The sequence below is a fragment of the Lacerta agilis genome, chromosome 5 (assembly GCF_009819535.1).
Source record: "Lacerta agilis isolate rLacAgi1 chromosome 5, rLacAgi1.pri, whole genome shotgun sequence".
In the NCBI taxonomy this organism is placed as follows: Eukaryota; Metazoa; Chordata; class Lepidosauria; order Squamata; family Lacertidae; genus Lacerta; species Lacerta agilis.
This window is the reverse complement of record NC_046316.1, coordinates 49,270,981-49,284,665: the sequence shown is the minus strand read 5'-3', so window position 1 is coordinate 49,284,665 and position 13,685 is coordinate 49,270,981. Positions and strand designations below refer to the sequence as shown.

Genomic DNA, 13,685 nt, shown 5'->3' with positions numbered 1-13,685 from the left:
ACAGAAGAGTGCACTGTACCTGGAAGCAAAGATTATAGCTGTGCTTGACCTTTTGTCGTCTTACTAGTATAGGCACTGTTATACTCCAGCCCATGGAGTTGACTCAGAATCTGTGTTGAGATAGAAAACAATTATGGAGTGGAATATAGCTTCCTGGGAATCTGAGCTTTCATATTTTCCAGAGATTATAGCCATGATAGTTCTGGAGAAATGTTTGAGAATGTGTAAGCACTGTTTTACTATTGGAGGGAACCTCATTCATGGATTATAGCAATTAGGGCCTGGTTTTTAGTTCTGTTTAATTCCAGTTTCCTACATATGATGGCTGTTCTCCAACTTTCCCTTGCCCTTCTTTTAGTACTCCAGCTATTTCAAAAATATTCTAAATTTCCCAAAATGTGAAACCTGGAGGCAGGGGGCTTGCATGAAGTACTGTCTGTCTAATTTTTTGTTTTCCAATCTTGGTGGCAAGGATTTTTGCTGTGTTAGAAAAAAGGAATGATACTTTAAGAGATATATTACATATTGCCTCTTCTTGTTAGGGATAATAAATCAGTTTGAGGAGCTATACACTGTAGAAGAAATTTAACAAAGGAGTTAATAGCTTTAAAAAATGCTTGCGGAGAGCTTTAAATTAGGACAAGGTTATTAGAGACTTTGTAATACCACTACCCTTATCTGGTATTTTATTCTGTTTTTCCTTGAAGATACGTTTTGTAATATGGAAGTGTACTATTTTTTCAGTTACTTGTGGAGAGAAGAGAATGCAGAACAGCAAGCTCTTGCTGCAAAACGGGAAGACTTGGAAAAGAAACAGCAGCTTCTTAGAGCAGCAACAGGAAAGGTGAGAGTCATAGCATGCTGTCGTAATTATGATAGAGATTTTCAGAAACTAATATTGCAAATGCTATAGTTCTTTTTTCTTCTGAAGAATTTTGTGGGGAATGGTCAGGCCAAAAGTAAAAATCAAAACTGTCTAAAGACAAATACATTTGTATTTAAACAACTATTTGTGACTTACCAAGCTTTGGAAATACAAACCAAACTGGTTTTTAAAATTGGCTTCTGTGGTCACCAATCACTTGCTTAAGTGCATACAGTTGCCCTATACTTAAACTTCAGTAGCTGTGTATATTAACTTGTCTGAGCAAATAATGGATTCAGTGCTGTGTGCATTTCAATGATCATTGCATAACTTTGTCCTGTTGGTATAAAACTGATGATAACTAAAAGTGAAGGAAATCCTTGGGGGGGGGGGATAGTGATGGGGTTTATGATATTTCCACAAAGTATAGGAAGCTCAGTTCATTCTGCTTTATTATGACAGGCTATTCTAAATGGCATTGACAGCATAAACAAAGTCTTGGAACATTTCCGTCGCAAAGGCATTAACCAACATGTTCAGAATGGCTATCATGGAATAGTAATGAATAACTTTGAGTGTGAGCCTGCTTTCTACACCTGTGTTGAAGTTACTGCAGGAAACAGGTATAGTTCTGATTACGAGGCTTTTTTCCTGTAGAAATGTTTGATGTGAACATATTAACTTTAAACCATTGCTAGCACTTAGATTGGTGAATTGGGCTTTTTTCTAATAAATATTAGTGCATAAAACTTTTTGGTTCCATAGGATTTTTTTTCTTGGTAGAGCTTGATGGCATGTAGGAGAGGAGACAATTCTGTTTTAATTTAGGATAAAACATTCATTCATTCAACTTCGTTCTCTCTCTTTTCATGTTAGGCTTTTTTATCATATTGTAGATTCTGATGAAGTTAGTACTAAGATATTAATGGAGTTCAATAAAATGAATCTACCTGGAGAAGTAACTTTTCTGCCTCTGAACAAGCTGGATGTTAGAGATACTGCATACCCCGAAACCAATGTGAGTCTGCCGTCATCATCGTCTTTAAATAGCAAATTGGCCTTCTAGGCCTACATACTTGTAATCGTTTCAGTGCTATTCTGGCCACAAATAAAATGATTGCAAAGGTGGATGCAACCTGTATTTCATATGTCCCTGCATGTTGCCGTTCTAAATCTGTCTTTTAGCCATGTTATTTTCCTTTAATTTGCATTCTAGATTATTATATTCTACATTTCAATTATTTGTATTTTTGGTACCAGGTTGGCTTTTTATCATATACATTTTGTACCTGAAAATAAATGCAGTACTCTTGTACTTATTTTTAACTGTTTAATATTCTTGCTTTCAGGATGCTATTCCTATGATCAGTAAACTAAGATACAATCCAAGATTTGATAAAGCCTTCAAGCACGTTTTTGGAAAGACTCTTATTTGTCGTAGTATGGAAGTGTCTACCCAGCTGGCCAGAGCTTTTACTATGGATTGTATTACTCTGGAAGGTATGGCTGAGGTTCAGTTTCATTTGCAAAGGAAAAGGATTTCACAGTTTACTTGGCTCTTTGTCAGCTATTCAACAAAGCAGATATAATTCATTGTGTTCTGATAAGCTGAATTTGTTGTATACTAGTTCTTGTTAGAAATGCGCTCGGGGCAGACAGCTAACTGCCCCAGAGTCCAAGCACATCTCTGCGGCCACTCCCTGGCTGTGATGCCTGAACAGTCCAGAGGCCAGTGATATGCGACTCTCCTCCGATGAGAAAAGCACGCATGATCCCTGCATCTTGCAGTGGAAGGAAGAAGCCCAAAAGTAGGTGTAAAGCTACTTTATTAAAGGCTATCTACAAAGTCCATTCTCTGTTCCGAAACTCCAACAGGACAGAGATAGGCATCTTGCTTCTTACTCCATTGAGAATCAGAAGCAAAAGGAAAAGAATACAATAACATCACATGGTATAAAAGAGATAATAACACAGACTTCCTTCTCAAGCTGAACTCAGTCATGTGAAATACAACAATCACATATTATGCTGCTGTTGTAACATCAGAGGTTAGGCTAAAATCCTAACAGTTCTTTCCCAAACCCTGTTCTGAATATATATTGAAAAGGCCAGTTCATACAAATGTAATTGCTTGATGTTTAGAATAACTTAGGTAGAGCTGTAAAAGTAGCAGAAGGGGAATCTCCAGCCCATAGGCCTAACTAGTTCTTCTAGGCCTTTCAATTTGGTCGGTAAGGCCATTTCAACCAAGTCACACTCACCTGCCCTACATAAGATTACCATCTTTTCTTAACAAATATATTCCCCACCTCCAGGTGATCAAGTCAGCCACCGAGGGGCTTTGACTGGGGGTTATTATGACACAAGAAAGTCTCGACTTGAACTGCAGAAAGATGTAAGAAAGGTGGAAGAAGAACTAGGAGAACTTGAAGCAAAGCTCAATGAAAACCTGCGAAGAAACATCGAAAGTATCCTTCATAGTGCTTGTTCACATGTGGAGGATGTTGTTGGTGGATTGTTTATTTGCCTGTTTCTCAGTAAAATAACTGCATTTGTGAAAGAGAATGGATGACTGAGGTACAAATAGTGTGTGAATGCTGTTGGTAGTTTTTATGTCTCTCAGTGTACATGCATTTGTCTTCTGCATGAAGGCGAGTAAGAGATGACAAAATAGAAGTTTATAAAATTAACCCTGGCATGGAGAAAGTAAAAACAAGATAAAAAATAAAAAATTCCTTCCAGTAGCACCTTAGAGACCAACTAAGTTTGTTCTTGGTATGAGCTTTCGTGTGCGCATGCTATTGGAAGGAATTTTTTATATTTTATTTTGTTTTGACTATGGCTGACCAACACGGCTACCTACCTGTAAATGGAGAAAGTAGATAGAGAAAAGTGTTTTTCTTTTTCCCTGTTTCATGAACACTAGAACTCATGAACAACCAATGAAGCAGTGTTGGAAGATTCAAGATGGATAAAAGAAACTACTTCTTCATGCAACACATGGTTAAACTGTGGAACTCACTCCCACAGGAGGCAGCGATGGCCATGAACTTGGGTTGCTTTAAGAGCAGTGGCCAAATTCATGGAGGAAATGGCTATCAGTGGTTCCTGGCCATGATGGCTATGGTCTTCTTCCACAGTTGGAGGCAGCAATGCTTCTGAATACTAGTTGCTGGAAACCACAGGAGGGGAGAGGGCTCTTGTGCTTGAATCCTGCTTGCTGGTTTCTGACAGGCAACCGTTCAGCCACTGTAATAACAGGTTGCTGGACTAGATGGGCCATTGGCCTCATCCAGAGGCTCTTCTTATGTTCTTATGCTTTGGTCACTGTTCGGGAAACTCAGAAGGGCTGGTTTCTGTTAAGAAAAAGTGTAGGCGTAGGTATATTCTGTTGCCGAGAATCAGTCAAGATTTGCTCGGCCTAGAAGAACAGAAAAAGGGGCCCTAATTGTATATTTGTAGAGAGTAGCTCTTCACCAGTAGCGTTGTAGAAACTGAACAAATATGCCAGGAGCTATGCTGAAAAATTGCATATGAGATTGTTTTTGCTGGGTTTGTGGTCAAGTCTGGTAGGTGATTAGCTTGTAAGTACAATTTTCAGCCACATTGTAACTTGAATTGCATTTGTTTATAGAAGGTAGTATTTCTGTCCATGTTAATATGCTATGATTTGTAAACAGCCTTTATTGCTGTAAAAGGATTCAATTTTTTAAGACCAACAACATACTGCTTTTATATCATCCATAATGTTCATGATGATCAGAATTTTTCCTTAGCACACTGCATGGATTAATAATGAAATTGATCAGCTAATGAATCAGATGCAACAGATTGAAACCCAGCAAAGAAAATTCAAAGCTTCCAGAGACAGCATCTTATCGGAGATGAAAATGTTGAAAGAGAAGAGACAGCAGTCAGAGAAAACATTTATGCCTAAGGTATGGAATCATAGATTTGTAGAGTTGGAAGGGACCACGAGGGTCATCTAGCCCAACTCCCTGCAGTACAGGAATATTTTGCTCAACGTGGGGCTCGAACTCACAGCTGATTGAGCTATCAACAGATATTTGAGAACATTTGCAACTTCAACTATAATCCTAACACTTGACTCGCAGTGGCTGATTTAATGGAATAGAGCAGCCACTGGTACATCCACAGCCCAGTCACTTGTGCCAGTCATGGCGGCAGCAGGAAAAAAACACCCCTTTGCTAGTTCAGTTCCCTGGCTAAATTAGGCTAATTGCCATCATATGACAGCAGTAGGGCCTGCTCAGGATTCAGCAAATCCTGTGCTTACAAGTGGGCATTCCCCCGATGGTGGAGCTTCCCCAGCAGCAGAGTCTAGTAAAGGGCCACCTCCGCTCCATCCAAACCTCCTACAAGGGCTTGGATTGCTCTTCCTGTACAGCAGATTATACTTTCATTATCCTGAGTGATCAGTGTGCTATCCAGTAGGTTAACTGCTTTAAAAAAAAGAAAAGAAAATGAATCAAGCAAGTGAAAGAATATTAATGCTTATGATTATTTCTCAATCCAGTTTCATATTCCCTGAGAGTCCCTAAGGCAGCAGAGTAGATTTTACTTCTGAGTAGGTACATATATGAGTGAGATTGCTGTTGTTGCTTATTGCGTTTAAACCTTTTTTTATTTTATGGCATTTGCTGCTAGGTCACATAATTAGATAAATTGGAACGCTTCTTTCATGATACTCACATTTAATTTTTCTTTAGCAACGCAGCTTACAAAGTTTGGAGGCAAGTTTACATGCTATGGAATCAACCCGGGAGTCTTTAAAAGCAGAACTGGGAACAGACCTGCTGTCGCAGCTCAGTTTAGAGGACCAGAAGCGAGTTGATGCACTAAATGATGAGATCCGACAGCTACAGCAAGTAAGGACACTTAAATTGAAAAATAAAATTGCTGTGACTAAGAATGTTGGGAAATTATTTACAAAAGTCTGTTCAGAACAATTTCCTTCCCCACTTAAGTGGTAAGATGAGAATTAAAACCTAATTCAGTTGGTTGGTTTGTGTCCTTTTCATTTGATAGCAAAAATAGTGTGATACCAACGTTCATCATGCATAGAGCTGACCCATTGAAATCAATGGTTGCCCATAGATTTCAGTGGGCTTGCTAGAATGTACTTATAAAACATGTATGTAAATAGTGGAGAGCAGAAAGCATTTAATGAAATACCAGCAAACTGTTTTAGCTGATAATTTTATTTTTGTAAACCACTTTGAGGTTTTATTAATATCAAGCAATATACAGTATAAATATTGTGAAATAAATTTATTTTTTAAAACAATCCGCCAACAATATTTAGTTGTTTTTGTATATCCATATGTATTTCTTTGTTTATAGGAAAACAGACAGCTTTTGAATGAAAGGATCAAGCTTGAGGGGATCATCACACGAGTCGAGACTTATCTCAATGAGAATTTGAGAAAGCGCTTAGACCAAGTTGAACAAGTAAGATATTTTATTTTGATCCACTCCATTCTTAACATTTTTTTTTAAAAAACACTATTTTAAAATCATCAAAGTGACTTAGTATATTGTAAACCATGAAAAGTAACCTCTTCTATGTAGTATAGTCTATAGTTTACTTATAGCTGAACTTGCATGCTGTTAACATTTTGCATTTTTAGGAGCTGAATGAGCTGAGAGAGACAGAAGGTGGCACTGTTCTTACAGCAACAACATCAGAGCTTGAGGCTATCAACAAACGAGTGAAAGATACGCTGGCACGCTCAGAAGGTTGGTAATCAATTGAAGGTGTCATATATAGTATATTTTATTAAAATATTCTAAAATACAGTTAACTTTAAAAAAGTATTCCAAGAACAATTAACTTACCAAAGATTATAACATTGAAAGAGTATACAGTACAAATAGTACAAAGAAGGATAAAGAATAACTAGAACTGGTACCACAAGCCTGGACACATTAGCTGTGCTTCCCATTAAGCCCTCCAGAAGGATACAAACTATAAAAGCATCTTGTACTCCCTTAGTGCAATGGATTCCATGGCTTCTTTCTGAAGCTGCTGCTAGAAGTTGTAGTAGATGCTGTGCTTGTACCTTCATTTCTTTATACTGGCACATCTGGATTTTCTTGTCTTGTTCTTCATCACCTTTGGGAGTTTATTAACAACATTCCAGAGTACATTCCCACCCCACCCTGGTTATATTTTTAAATCATAGATATTATTAATAAAGATTTATCAATGTTCTGCATTTTCTTTGTATATCATGTTGTAAGACTCAATTTCAACTATACATTTTTATACTATTCTTTGATTTGATATACTAGATCTGGACAATTCAATTGATAAAACAGAAGCAGGAATAAAAGAACTCCAAAAGAGCATGGAGCGCTGGAAGAACATGGAGAAAGAGCACATGGATGCTATTAATCATGACACAAAAGAGCTTGAAAAAATGACCAACCGGCAAGGCATGCTTCTGAAGAAGAAGGAGGAGTGTATGAAGAAAATCAGGGAATTGGGATCACTTCCCCAGGAAGCGTTTGAAAAATACCAGACTTTGAGCCTGAAGCAGGTAACAAAAGTGTTGAGTGTTTATCTCCAGAAACAGTGAGTGGTTCATACCATGCTCTGATGGATTGTCTCAATTCTTTTATGCAGCTATTTCGCAAACTGGAACAGTGCAACACAGAACTGAAAAAATACAGTCATGTCAATAAAAAAGCTCTAGATCAGTTTGTGAACTTCTCAGAGCAGAAGGAGAAGTTGATAAAACGTCAAGAAGAGTTGGACAGGGGCTACAAGTCCATCATGGAGTTGATGAATGTCCTTGAACTCAGAAAATATGAAGCTATCCAGCTGACATTCAAACAGGTATTATTTGGCACCCATACTGAAATCTTAACAAGAACTTATTCATTCTATGAAAAGGTCCTAACAGAGGCACATGTCTCAGACTAGATTCCAACCAGATTGTAAATACCGGTATTTGTAGGTATTAGATTTTTTTTATTTTTAATACGGAGTATTGGTGTTTGGTGCGTGTGTGAAGAGACTCTGCTTGCATATCAATGCTCTACACAAGAAAAGGGATCCGGAGCCAGTCCAGATTCTCTATCCACACACACACCCATGCATATGTGGAGGAGCTTTGTACATATGTCATACAGCCCATACAGTCCCCAGTCTTCTGTCATTCAAGTTTTTTGTTTTGCCACAAGCACCAGTGGCAAGCACCAGTTTGGGCTACTTTATTGTGTTTAGTGCACTTTGGAGACACTGAATCAGCAATTATTAGAGTACTTTAATTGGGTGATGTGATGTGATTTTCTAGGATGAACTCTTGTGGCAATACTTTACCAAAGTAGCTTTTGAAATCCTTTTAAATTACTTTTACAAATATTTGTGTGTCAGAAAAAGCCTTCAGGTTATTTGTGCAAAGATTAATGCGGATTGAATTACACTTTCTTAAGGTCTCAAAGAACTTCAGTGAAGTCTTTCAGAAGCTGGTGCCTGGGGGGAAAGCTACACTCGTGATGAAGAAAGGTGATGTGGAAGGCAGTCAGTCTCAAGATGAAGGTGAAGGTGGTGCTGAGAGTGAAAAGGGATCAGGATCTCAAAGTAGTGTTCCTTCTGTAGACCAGTTCACTGGAGTTGGGATTAGGGTAATGGAATATTTTACCTTGTGCTCTCATAACCACAAATTATATTATGGTAATGCTTAAGAATTAGCAGTAACTAACCTTTCATTGTTCCCGCAGGTGTCATTTACTGGCAAACAAGGTGAAATGAGAGAGATGCAGCAGCTTTCTGGTGGACAGAAGTCGCTTGTGGCTCTAGCCTTAATTTTTGCTATCCAGAAATGTGACCCAGCGCCGTTCTACCTCTTTGATGAAATAGATCAAGCCCTAGATGCCCAGCACAGAAAGGCAGTTTCAGGTAGAGTTTTGGGTATTTTATTGTTCAACACAATGCTACATATTACTTCTCTATCTAATTGCAGTTACAAAGAAAGCTTCTCATAAAAATAATTGGGATTATAGTTTCAGTATAGCTGCTTAATGTGGCATATGTGCATCTTGTGGCTGTCCTTCTCCAGGGTATAGAAGTGAACTGCTGTTACGCTTTTTGGGAACATGGTTGGCTGTTTCACTGTAGCTGAAGGAAGGAACACAGGGAGATAATTTGCCACTTGAAGTTGACCAGTTCCCTAGCTCTGTGGATTCCCCAGATATGTCTGAATGTCACTGATGGGAATGACATTGTAATAGTAAGGCAGAGTGTGACTTCTAGAAGGTAATCTGGCTTTACTAAGATGTGTAAACTGTGTAAAGCATATAAACCGACCTGGGCTCTGCATTTGGGGCCCTTATTTGTGTGCCTCCTCTACATGACGTCCAGAGGATGGCAACATGAGAATGGACCTTTTCTGCAGTGGCTCCCTGTTTGTGGAATACTCTCCCAGGGAGATTAGTCTGGTGCCTTCCTTATATATTTTTAGATACCAGGCGAAATCATTCTTCTTCAAGCAGGCCTTATTGCTACTGCTTCCATCAACCTTGGAAAAGTTTTCATAGTGGCAGCCCCAGTCCTGCTCTGGCACATTTTCTGGAATGACAAAAGAGCAGTGCAGCAGCCAGGAAGATGGAGTTACCCCTTGATTTCTTGACTGGTAGATTCCCAATTAAATATTTCTTCCAAGTCCATCCACATTTAGTCCCTACATGATGAATCAAATGCTGACCAAATCGAGCTCCTATGACAGTTTGGGGAATAGCCATGTGATGCCCACTCATGCCAATTGCTGAAATTTGCTTGCATTTTAATATCACACTTTCATATTTTGTTATGTACCAGAACTTGCTGCATTTTATTACTTATGCACTAAAGAAATGCCTGGGAAATAATTTCAATGTTCATTGAGAAATTTGTTTTACTTCCCCAGATATGATCATGGAATTGGCAGAACATGCTCAGTTTATTACCACAACTTTCAGGCCGGAACTGCTCGAGTCTGCTGATAAATTTTATGGTGTGAAATTCAGAAATAAGGTATGCAGTTATAAAATGTGTTAAATAAATTATTGTAAGCAATGGCTGATGTCCCCCCAAAGCATGATGGGACACTCTGTTACCATAAATATTAAATCTGGAACTTGCTTATAAATCACTTCATTAACAATACAGGCACATGAATTCAACAGGCTTATGTTAAAGGCTGTGATGGCCTCTGACACATTTCTAGTGACTTGATTTCTGGTGTTTGCATAGATTTCAGCTTCATTTGACTGACTGAAGGCAAGGGTAGTACTGCACAGATGTCTAGATACACAGACATTTCGGAACATATGACTGGAGGGTTTTTATTTTTTACCTTTATTATTTTTAGTACAAAGTACGTGCTGTCCTCCTTCTAGGCTGCTTTCTGTAGATGACAGTCTAAAAGTAGGAGAGTATGCACTCCATTCTATTAAAGATCCTGTGCCAAGAGTTTGAATTTTGCTGTTTGTATAAAATACATAACTCTGTCATTTAGAGTGCAGACCAAAGCCGTGATATGTCACACTTGCGAGTGGTGTGTGTGGATGGGATGGTCACCCTCCACCAGCCCAGAACAGCCCCACTGACTGTGAAGTGTAGCTCTATTAACTTGGAGCTCCCCTTTTCTTCCACTGAATGTGCAGGCTGGCAGAAGAACCACTGGCATGAAGGTTCAAAACAGGGTGTTTGAGCGCTGCCCTGCTGGCCTCACTTGAATGGCCTGTACTCACCCCTGGGAAGGACAAGCTTGTGGATACAATGGTTGCTTTGCCATTTCATTGTGTTGCACTGCTGCCCAGCCAGGGTTTGAATTGCTCTGGCTGATTATTTTGCTCTGCCTTTGCTGTTCATAGGTGGTGGGATCAGGTATGCAGGACTTTAAAGCTCTGAGTAATGGAAATCTTGTTAACACTCACCACTCCAGTTTCTGAGACATCACAAGGCAGTGTCCATCCACTTTCAAATACAGGCGTCTCCCCACTTATGCTGGGGTTACATTCTGAAGCCCTGCATGCATAAGCAAATATTTTGTAAGTGGGGCTAAAAAACCTCCAAATGCCCAGTTTCCCCTGCTGTCCAGTAATCTCTCTCCCACTCTCTCTCCACACCTAAAGTTCTGGGGCCGGCTGGAGACTGGAGGTTGCACAGAGAAGTGCTGTTGTGCTACTGTGCATGTCAGTTGCTAGGTGGCGAGAATGAGGAGCCTAAACAAAGCCCTGCTGTATCTCTGATCTCTTTGGGGCTTCCTCCACCCTCACTGAAGTCCTCCTAGGGCTCCCCTCACTGGCCACAAGGACTCCCCAGCTCTCTCCTGCCATTTCCTGGTTTTAATCTCTTTATTTCCTGGCACCATGCATATTTGTGGTCACGTGCAAGTTGATTGTGTGTAAGTGGGAGGGTGCCTGTACATATTTGCAAGCATAAAGGTTAGAAATGGAAGCTGGATTTAGGATGCAATATTGCATGCTGAACTTTTCCAGCATGTTTTCAAAATGTAGAGTTGTGTGTGGAACATTTGGTAGAATGATTTTGTCTGGCTCATACATTAATTACACAGTTACAAATTTACTGTAGAGGGAGAGTGCTTCATAAACACCATGGAGCTGTTATGTTGGCTGGCATCTTCATTGATTATCATACTGTGTTTCTTTTCTGATTTAGGTCAGTCATATTGATGTGATCACAGCAGAGATGGCCAAAGACTTTGTGGAAGATGATACTACTCATGGCTAAGTGGCAGAGAGCTGTCAGCCTATTGGGAAAGTCTGTAAAATATTTGTTTCTACACTGGGCAGCTGTGTAAAATCTGAAATACATTGTGACTGTTCAAAAGCTATTTTAACATAAGTTAATGGAGCATCTGAATATTATGACTTCTGTATACATTGGATTCCATTTTACATATGTGCTGTTAAATTCTTTTATAAAATACCTGTTAATTTTACCTTCATACTATACCTGTAGCTTTAAAAATGTACTTTTAATGTGTCTTTTTTGCTGTTTTAACTTTTTGGAGTTTTAAATGCCAGTTCTTCCTTCCCAGTTACAATTTTAATGTTTATACTGCTTCACATGGTTTTTAAAAATAGCTTCAATAAAATAATTGTTTTTAATGCTGTAATTTAGATACATGTTCTTGATAATGGGTACTGCTATACTGTCTACTATCACTTCATGTAGAATGCAGTTTGTTTATGTGTATGGAGATCAATATTTGGCAATAGAGCTTATAGATGAATTTACTCCTGGCTTGTAGGTCACTGGCTTTTTAGATGTCATGAAAGGTTACAGAGATTGGTTGTAGATCTTTAGGTAAGCTTATGCTTGTGATTTATGGGCTTCAGTGTCTCACAATCAGATAGGTTTTCTATTCTATCATCTTTACTCTGTTTTATAGTTTAGGAACTCATGCAGCTCTAAATAACTTTCTGAACACCAGTTCTGGTTAAATGAAACATCTCATATTTCTACCATTTTCATTGCTAGATAGCATGGGGTGGGAAATTTTGATTCGACATAATTTGATGTATCAGTGCAACATACTTATTCTACAGGTGTTTTATAACAGGTGTGGGGAAACTTGGGCCTTCCAGTTATTACTGAACTACAACTCCCATCAGTGCTAGCAAAGTTGGCCAATGGTCAGGGATTATGAAAGTTGTAGTTCAGCAGCAACTGGGTCATTCATATAGATTCTCCCACAAATTATATCTAAGGTTAAAATCATGAGTTACCCCAATCTATGAGTGACCACAAGTATGTCACTTCCTTTCAGGTTTCAGTATAGTCATGTCAAAGAGAGACAGGTTTACATCCTTCACACATGATATCATTGCAGAAGTGGATCACTCTGGAGAGCAAGACTTATGTGAGAATTTACCTCGAAGTACCTTCCTTGATAATTTTCAATTGTACAAAGCAATCAAGCAAACAAAAACAAAAACCCATTGAGATGCATCAGCTATGCTGCATTAGCAGGAAAAAGATATTAGTTTGGTTTAATACTGACCCCCTCCCCTAGTATTTTAGGATTGCAGCCAAGCAATGTAGGATTAGTTCCATGTTTATGTCTGACTAGATTCAGATGGGCGATCCAAAATATATTATTTGCTATTGGCAGAGCCAAACCAGCAGCTGGTGGCATTGTAAAATAAAACTTTTAGAATGCCAAGCCTAGGAAGCAAGCCAAGGCTTCATTTAGTGTTGCTCGAGTAAACAATCTCTTAATACTTCAAAGTGTTTTAAAAATCTGTGCATAGATTTACTTTCTTTTTTACAAAGTGCACTTTTTAAGGAGCTGATCAGTAAATGCTTTTTAAAATAATAATAATGAAATTGCATTGTTGAAGCTGTTGCACGATAAAAACATTTCCCCTTAGTGTCACTATTGTACCAATTAGGCATTAGCATGTGGCATTCTTGGCAGGTGAGCAGCCACCCCGCCCCACCTGCTCAACATGTTTTAATTTGTTTTAAACTGTTTTTCATGTTGTATTTTAAATTGTTGTAACCTGCCCTCACCCTTATGGGTGAAGAAATTAATTATTATTAATAATAAAAAATAAAAGTCAGAAAGCTGTGTTTGGGCTTTGTAAGATAACAGCATTACAGTTAGCTCCTTTCCAAAGAACACGAAACCTGGGTAAGCACTGCGACCCTGGAATTTCTTACTTCTTGGAATATAGTGAGGTGAGCCCAACAGTATTTTCAAATCTTTGTTCTCCATTCTTTTGTGAAATGGGGGACAGGGGACATTCCTGTTATCAGGAGCAGAAAATATATAATAACTTC

At 38.7% G+C, this 13,685-nt stretch overlaps 1 protein-coding gene and 1 long non-coding RNA gene across 2 annotated transcripts in view; one reads left to right on the top strand and one right to left on the bottom strand.

The window, feature by feature from the left end:
- The window catches only part of SMC3 (structural maintenance of chromosomes 3), a 28,932-nt gene extending 16,796 nt beyond the window's left edge, over positions 1-12,136 (top strand). Inside the window, exons 15-29 of the mRNA XM_033149705.1 lie at positions 745-844; positions 1,328-1,488; positions 1,742-1,883; positions 2,215-2,365; positions 3,181-3,333; positions 4,652-4,803; positions 5,596-5,754; positions 6,230-6,337; positions 6,517-6,625; positions 7,181-7,428; positions 7,515-7,727; positions 8,327-8,518; positions 8,615-8,792; positions 9,799-9,905; positions 11,556-12,136. Coding sequence (XP_033005596.1) covers positions 745-844; positions 1,328-1,488; positions 1,742-1,883; positions 2,215-2,365; positions 3,181-3,333; positions 4,652-4,803; positions 5,596-5,754; positions 6,230-6,337; positions 6,517-6,625; positions 7,181-7,428; positions 7,515-7,727; positions 8,327-8,518; positions 8,615-8,792; positions 9,799-9,905; positions 11,556-11,627 — 2,245 coding nt within the window. The 3' untranslated portion in view covers positions 11,628-12,136. The remainder of the gene's footprint in view (positions 1-744; positions 845-1,327; positions 1,489-1,741; positions 1,884-2,214; positions 2,366-3,180; positions 3,334-4,651; positions 4,804-5,595; positions 5,755-6,229; positions 6,338-6,516; positions 6,626-7,180; positions 7,429-7,514; positions 7,728-8,326; positions 8,519-8,614; positions 8,793-9,798; positions 9,906-11,555) is intronic.
- Positions 8,794-10,909, bottom strand: LOC117047008. Its single transcript, XR_004426646.1, has 2 exons — positions 10,811-10,909; positions 8,794-9,461 (listed from the first exon to the last, which is right to left on the bottom strand). It is a non-coding gene; the product is annotated as an uncharacterized LOC117047008 (long non-coding RNA).
- Positions 12,137-13,685: the final 1,549 nt, after the last annotated feature.